Source organism: Homalodisca vitripennis, chromosome 3 (genome assembly GCF_021130785.1).
Source record: "Homalodisca vitripennis isolate AUS2020 chromosome 3, UT_GWSS_2.1, whole genome shotgun sequence".
Taxonomy (NCBI): Eukaryota; Metazoa; Arthropoda; class Insecta; order Hemiptera; family Cicadellidae; genus Homalodisca; species Homalodisca vitripennis.
In genome coordinates, this window is record NC_060209.1 from 14,418,196 (window position 1) to 14,426,930 (window position 8,735).

General features: G+C 35.0%; 1 protein-coding gene across 2 annotated transcripts in view; it reads right to left on the minus strand.

Annotated features, from left to right (window-relative positions):
* Positions 1–6,071, minus strand: part of LOC124356607 (medium-chain acyl-CoA ligase ACSF2, mitochondrial) — a 31,393-nt gene extending 25,322 nt beyond the window's left edge. For both annotated transcript variants that reach the window (XM_046807713.1, XM_046807712.1), the window contains exon 1: positions 5,937–6,071. In XM_046807713.1, the coding sequence (XP_046663669.1) occupies positions 5,937–6,001 (65 nt within the window). In that variant the 5' untranslated portion in view covers positions 6,002–6,071. The remainder of the gene's footprint in view (positions 1–5,936) is intronic.
* Between the last annotated feature and the right edge of the window lie 2,664 nt (positions 6,072–8,735).

Genomic DNA, 8,735 nt, shown 5'->3' on the forward strand with positions numbered 1-8,735 from the left:
TTTGTCGTACGTCCTCTGCTAACATAGGCTTAAGCGTGTGCTCGTGACTTCCAGGAAGCGATCATTGTTGTGGCAATTTGGGAATGAATCTGATACCTTTAGAACTAGGTTAAGGCCATACCGCGCTATCTGTCGCCTGCGGCAGCTGGGTTTGATAGTACGAGCGGTTGGCGGTGGGCGGTGGGCGTTGGCCTTCGGCAAATAAAATCTTTCATTACTCATAACAATTGCACATTGTATGGCAGACGTCATAATGTATTCACTAATTTTATTATAATAAACACGCACACCACATTACCGCCATCCAAACTTACATCATTGTTCATACATTCAAGTCTTATTCATCCTTCGCCAATTTCAACCCACTTTCAGCGCTGGAGTCAGTCATCGAATTGTGTGTTCTACCAGTTAAACGCCAGAAACTCGTCATTGTGTAGAATGTAATTGATACTAGAAAGCGCCTGCAACAAGATTTTGATGCCTTGGGCGTTTGGGCATTTTTATAGAATTGGGCACTCTGTTGATAAAATGAACACCTGCCTGCGAAAGCAAGTGCTCATAAACCACCGTTCTGTGTTTTTCAGTACGGTACTTATCTCTGTCTCGAGTCTCATACCCGTGTATGTCACGACCCTTATTAAGGGCACATTTAGACAAAAAGAAAAAAATTGTTTCCAAATTTAGAGAATGGGCAAAGTCAACAGTTGCAAACTTTTGAATGCTGTCCTGCACGACTACCTGAAATTCAATTTTACGATAGTAAGAATCGCTTTTTTGAAATTTGAACACACTCAGGAAATGATTTCTTGCACAGGCCCCCCCACAACACCACTCCATAGGAAAGCTGAGGGTGAATTAGCCAATAATATGCCGCAATCAGTAACCTACTAGGGCAATATCGGGCCAAGGAACGCAAAACATATATTCCTGAGGAGAGTTTGGCGCACACATGGTTAATGTGGTTATTCCACGTCAACCATCCATCGATCTAGGAATATTCCAAGGAATTTTGGGGTGTAGATTTCTGAAACATAGAGTTGTGTCATCATCATACTGCACGATTTTACCATTCAGCACCGATGAATATACGTAGTTGACGTATAAAAGGAAAAGGATTGGACTGAGTATTGAGCCCTTAGGAACTCCATAACTCAGTTAAATTGGTTTGAAAACTATACGACTTCTGATTTAAAAATGATCTAAGCCTTATGAGCGGCACAACTCTTGCCATGAGATTCTAGTTTTTCAAGCAGTATAACATGGTCAACGTTATCGAATGCTTCAGATGAAATTCAAGGAACACACTTAATGTGTGATCCTGGCGTCATAACCCCTCTACAACCATTTCAACCGGACTCACCACTGCGTCTATCGTTGTCGGCCATAGAGTATATATGACCTCGGCCACGATATGAGCGGTAAGCGGTGGGCAGTGAACGTTACCTCAGCCATAGAGTATAAACGTCCTCGGCTACAGCACGAGCGGTAAGCAGTGAGTAGTGATCGTTACCTCAGTCATAGAGTATAAATGGTCTCGGCCACGATACGAGCGGCAAAAACCAACAAAGTTCCATGACCTCTATTATTACCTCTATTATTATGCGTTCTACTTAGTTGATGAATATTCAAGACGAGCCGCTGGGATGTTTGAAAGTTCTGAAACTGAAGTCAGTAAAGGTGCCGGAAAGAATGTGTAAAATATAAGTTATAGAGTTCCTAGTAACATTTACTGAATGTGAACGATTGTCTAGACGAGCCTACGTATTTAGTGCAATAAAACTGTTAACGATTTGGATACATTAACTTTATAAATACAGGGTGTCCAAAAAGTCCCGGGTCGGTTAAATATTTTCCAAAATATTTAAAATAGAGCTACAAAACCTTACACAAAGTTAATGGACATAAAAATCAATTTCTCACATATTCAGTGATCCGCTACTTCCTCAGGGGGGCGGCCCGCTAGGAGTCAAAAATGACAGTAGTTCAAAGATGGCTAGAGTTTGCAACTTGGGTTAATGTAAAAAAAAATACACATCTTTGAACGGCTGTAATTTTTGACTCGCTTATCCGTTTGAGGTCGGGTTTGCGGCTCTGTACTCTACTAATAAAGATCTTTTATTTGATATACATATCAACCTATGCTTACTTTAAGATTTTCTTCTGACTCCTAGCGGGCCGCCCCCCTGAGGAGGTAGCGGATCACTGAATATGTGATAAAATAGATTTTTATGTCCAGTAACTTTGTGTAAGGTTTTGTAGCTCTATTTTAAATATTTTGAAAAATATTTAACCGACCCGGGACTTTTTGGACACCCTGTATAATGTGAATACGAGTCTATTCTTTTTAGTTTTGCTCCACATATTGAAGCTTTGGAAGATCTTTCTATACAAAGGCAATTATAATACAATCATAGTTATTGATCGAAGATCATAAAATGTTGTTGACTTCGTATGCTGTAGATAACAGCCGCGGAACTAACGCTACTGATGACATCTGATGACATTGAACAATAGCACCGTCTACAGTCTCCACGGGATAAAACAAACACGTGAGTAGACAACACTGCCGTAAGTGTGCTAGTAATGAGAGCTTTATCGCGCGTCTGCTACGGGTCGACAAACTTGTGATAACGCTGGGCATAGATAGCCACTGTGTACATAGCCATCAACTATATCACATACGGCTTTTAAACTAATGCACCTCACATTAACTGCATCCACCGACACTCTGCTGTGTTCTCAACTGTTTGTTCCACAAAGTGAGATCTTTCAAAACATGGTACAGTTCTTACTCTTTACTTTATTCTTTACTCTGTGGTTAGCACTAAATTAAAGTTTTTGTAGTAATAAAAGACTAGTAAGACTGCAATCAAAGTAGGTCACGCCACCCAGTCCCCTATTTTCGCCCGGAAACTTATTTTTGATCGTGACGTCACACCATTAAATCGTAATGTGTTGATTACTATGACGCCTCGCTTGAAGTGTAGAAGTATAGCAAGACATTAAAGTAATATTTGAGCCTAGGAAACAAGCGCTTTTAGTTGTATATCAATTTAATTTTTTTTTCAAGCAAAACTTCCTTAAAATTTGATACACAAAAATACATGCATCCCCTTTATAAAAAATTTAGTCTCTTGGATATCTATGTTTGAAGATACACCCTTAATTAATTGATGAATTTAAACATTTTTCCAACACTCCTTAAATATACCTCCATCGGTACAGTATCCATACCGAATGTAGATACACGTTTGTGTATTATGCTTACAAAGAATTTAATCTCTCTAGAAGAAAACCGATGTTTATATAAATTCTGGAATAAAACATTTCAGCAAGAGTAATGTATGAAAAAAAGAATTGTTTACAAATAACAATGTTCTGCGCAGAGTTTAAAACACTACATCGCATATCTAATGGTCCATGAGCAGACATAATGTGCACTTCAAACTGTTCACTAATCGTGACTCTCAAGGTGAGACATACAACTGTTGTGATCACGTTTTGAATTTACTCTCTTTATCATAAACAGCAAGTCATCTTTCATACGCCAATGTCCATACAATTGCTAGCTATATGTTTGCACGAGTACTTTAAATGATAAAATTCAAAGTTGTGTTTTTAGGTGAACATCAATATGTATATATATATATATATATATATATATATATATATATATATATATATATATATATATTGATGTTCACCTAAAAATAATTTCATAATTATAAGGTCTTTGGCACATAATTGTGAAAAAAAAAACAAAACTGTTTTTATATCTTGTTTCTTCTACAGTTATCAATAAAAATGAAACGATTTAATGATTTATTTTCAACAAATTTTGATCAGTTCATTGAGATGACTAAATTATAGCAGTGTATTATCACCATGTTTCGTTTTAAATCAATAACTAGCAGTTAACTGCGGTATGACACACAATATCGCAGGCTTTGCATCTATATATGACCATCTTCTGGTTCGTGTTAGGCCTAATTATATTTCCGACGCCAATTGTGAGTTTGCATTGTTGCCACGATCAAGAAAATACTCGTATATCCAAATGTGTATATTTATGGGCATTGTTTATTATATATAAATTAGATGGTAGATGGGTTTTATAACGGTTTTTAAATTTGTAGTAAAAGTTAGATAGCTACCTCATCATTGATATCTGTATTACAGCACAGGTCAAGCACTATATACTCAACATTTGCTAAAATGTACAAATACAAGTATATTTTTAGTTAAACTTTTAATTTTCTTATCTGCATATTTGTTTACTCTTTGCTTATCTATGGTTGCAGAAAATGTTGCTTTCAGCTATAAACGTAAACAAGTTGAAAAAAGCGGGTGACTAAATTAACGCACATACGCACGCGCGTACACACAGACAGACAGACAGACACCATTAGATTTTTATATAATACTATAGATGTATACCAAATACAAAACATCTAAGAACTAAAAATTTAAAATGCTAATGTCACACAAGTGTTGATGACCTCGAGTGTAAAAAGCCATGTTAAACAGAGTTGAAGCAGGGGGTAGCTAGCGAGGGGATCCAAGGCCCCCCTCAAATTTTAATTGTGACACTTACTGTTTTATTATACGATTATTATTATTTAAATAAATCAGTTTTACTGAAATGTACTGCTGAAAGATCATTCTCAAGAAAGAAACGGTTCAAGAACTTTTTAAGGAACAAAATGAGGCTTTACTTTCTGTCCACTTTGGGAAAATATAAGTTGTCTTGACCCCCCCCCCCCCTCCAAGAAGAAATGTTACAGAGCACCCATTTTCGGTAAGAGCAGTACGTTACTGACAGCTTACGTAACCATTTCTGTTTCGGTCAGCAGTGGAGATATCGTACAGTTCCAGTTTGTAGAACTGTCACTTTGGTTGTGACCTTGGTCGAAGGAACCGGTTTTAAGATCTGTACCTGGGTTACAACATGTCTGTTGTTTATAAAACTACATAAACAAGTTTGAAACAAGTTTAGGGAATTATACTTTTAGTAGTAACTATTAAATACAATTAGTATACTTCCATTCAAAATAATTCTTAACACGAACAACCTAATAATTAATTGAACAAATTGTGTTTCATTACGAGCATTAAACTGTTTTGAATTAAATGAGAAACTAGCACATTTAAAGATAATGATATAAAAATTGTTATTTAAAGGTTTGTAATTTGAATAACAGACAAGTGTTTTTTTTAAAAAAAACTACTTTAATAATTTTAAGTAAACTTTTATCAGATATAGCCCTAAATTGATAAATTATTTTTAAATCACACATTTCTAGCAGATACTAAATTGAACTTGTAATCTAAATCCGTGGTTAAATGATAGAGCTTTTTTATCAACTAATAAAAATATGTACATTAAGAAATAACCGAATAATGAGTTATTTTCTTGAAATTCAAAACGCAGCTACTTTGATTTAAATAGTATAAGTGATTAAAGCCTTCGTAAAACGGAGAAATAGTCATTAAAAATAATAAATGTCCAAATTTATACTATTAAATTACAATACATGGTACATATTAATGTAGCATAGTTGGTTAACATTACAAGATAAAATGACTTATTGGGGATTTGGAGACTATATTAATAACTAAAATTATTAAAAGTGTACAGCGTCGAAGTTAAAAGTACAAACAAAATAATGCAAATGGTTTGAATACACAAAATAAACATCATACCTGTAGAAACAATATCTAAGTAATTAGTAGTATTCAATAACTGTTACCAGATGTATATAGTACACAATCAATATTTAGATGAATCAAGAGTTTTTACGTATTTTCGAGATGAGACAGTTTCAAACTAAAACTTTGTTTATTCATGATCGGAATAAAAAAAAAACTTTCTATAACAATAAAAATACTTAAGAACAGAATCAGTATTCTTAAACAAACAATGACATATATGTTACCTCTTAACTTGACTCCAATCATTGAAGACACTTTTAAATAACCGATATCTCACTCTTAACACCATAACTCTTGGTTCCCAGTTAAACCGTTAACTACCTCTTCCTGCTACAGAAGATAACCCCACTTTCTCACTTCAGCCTACTTACTACTGATAACCAGATCTCCCGCTGCTGGATAGTGCTGCTACCTAGCGTGTTTCTTAGGTACTACTACAACGATTGGTAAATGGAGACCAAAACACGTTGTTGAAGATAATTTGAAGGTTTTTGATAGGTTTTAAAATTATTATTCATTAAGAAACAATCGATCAGACAAGTAATTATTAAATTAGTTAAATAAAAATGTAATTTAACCCAAAAATGATTTATTCTCAGTATAAATTAATAGTGCCTGTGAAAATATTATTGGCATCTGTTAAAAACTTGTAATTAAAAATAAGTAGTAAATAATTTTTGTGATTATTATTGTTTGCGTGCACCTTCAAAACTAAAATGACATACCGTACAGTAATTATTAAAGTTTTGACAGAATCTTTTGTTTGTAATCTGTGTAAATAATTAAAAAGAACACGATATTATTCCATAATCTTTATGATATGGCATGTATGACGTATACTACTCGGTGACGCAATGTCAAGTTTTTAATGGTTAACAAAAAAATCAGTATTGCTTTTATTTTTCAATAATATATATATATATATATATATATATATATATATATATATACATAGTGTTATGTATAGGAGAGAGAGTCTATTAATTTAATAGTGTGACATCTTGAGTTATAATGTACATGTGCAAAGGTAATAACATAATTAAGAATAAAAATGGTTGTTTATTGTTATGAGATACATTCAATTTCAGTCAACCCAAGGTAAACCGACGTTACTGTTTAAAATTCACAAAATGCCGTTCAAATAAAAAACACATTAGTTTTCAGATAAAGAAAGCTAATATTAAATTGGAAACTGTAGAAAAGTATTTTTAAATTAGCACTTAACCCTCAGTCCTGATGTTATGTAAGGAAAGATTGCCGTAATGTTTCCGGCGTGTGCTACTGGAGGCCTTATCTTTACGTGATAACAGAATAGCCTGTCCGCGTTGCTCTTTTATTAACCCCCTCTTAAGGAACATGAACGCTAGCATTTCATTGTTGACCTACTTACGAACAATACACACATTAAGTCAAAAGTGTTATGCATTAAAATAAGTTGGGCATTATGTCAAGTTTAGTATCTTAAAACATAAATAACTTTTCAACATATAATTTTAAATTACTCTCTAAAGAATTTACTACTAATTGCATTACCCAAGATATTTAAGGTCGACTAATTTAACAATTAACAATCTTTGAACTTATTCAATATTTTGTGATTAATTAATAAGATCAATAAATTAAAAATTAATTTATCTTTTAACTCACTATATTTTTTAATTTGCAATATTTAACTTTACGGTTCATATTTTTCGGTCAATTATGCTTTATTTAAATTGTTAAGAGATGATGCTTAGGTGCTCAGAGCTACTGCTAGAGCTACCAAGAATTATAATTCCTATAGGCTATACAGAATCACTGTTTCAAAATTCACTACATATCTTTAATAAATATACGCTAAGAGCAACTAGTAAGTGCCAAAATAATGTTGAATTTTATCTTTCACTAATCTATTTATAATAAAAATACATTGCACACCAACAACCACTTGAATCTATTAGAACCATTATTTCTGTTAGTCAAACGGTTGAAATGTTATTCAAATGCACTAGGTGTTCGTTGTACTGTCAGATTGTATGTACATTCTTCATTCCTTAAAGATATAAAGTAAATGTAGTATAATAAACTAACCAATAAAACAACTCCTTAGGAACTGTACGACGACAAGTTATGACCATGGCCTGGCATGACAGGGCTTGTGCTGTGGTCGGTATATGTAATCATATGCAACCGTGCGGGGACGCGTGCACATGTAATCCACGTGAGTAACCAATAGATGTTATTGAGAACTGTACGACGGCAAGTTGTGACCATGGCCTGGCATGACAGGGCTTGTGCTGTGGTCGGTATATGTAATCATATGCAACCGTGGGGGGACGCGTGCACATGTAATCCACGTAAGTAACCAATAGATTTATTGAGAACTATACGACGGCAAGTTGTGACCATGGCCATGGCATGACAGGGCTTGTGCTGTGGTCGGTATATGTAATCATATGCAACCCGTGGGGGGACGCGTGCACATGTAATCCACGTAAGTAACCAATAGATTTATTGAGAACTATACGACGGCAAGTTGTGACCATGGCCTGGCATGACAGGGCTTGTGCTGTGGTCGGTATATGTAATCATATGCAACCGTGCGGGGACGCGTGCACATGTAATCCACGTAAGTAACCAATAGATGTTATTGAGAACTATACGACGGCAAGTTGTGACCATGGCCTGGCATGACAGGGCTTGTGCTGTGGTCGGTATATGTAATCATATGCAACCACGCGGAGAAGCGTGCACATGTAATCTACGTAAGTAACCAATAGATGTTATTGAGGACTGTACGATGACAAGTTGTGACCATGACCTAGCATGACAGGGCTTGTGCTGTGGTCGGTATATGTAATCATATGCAACCACGCGGAGACGCGTGCACATGTAATCTACGTAAGTAACCAATAGATGTTATTGAGAACTGTACGATGACAAGTTGTGACCATGGACTGGCATGACAGGGCTTGTGCTGTGGTCGGTATATGTAATCATATGCAACCGTGCGGGGACACATGCACATGTAATCCACGTGAGTA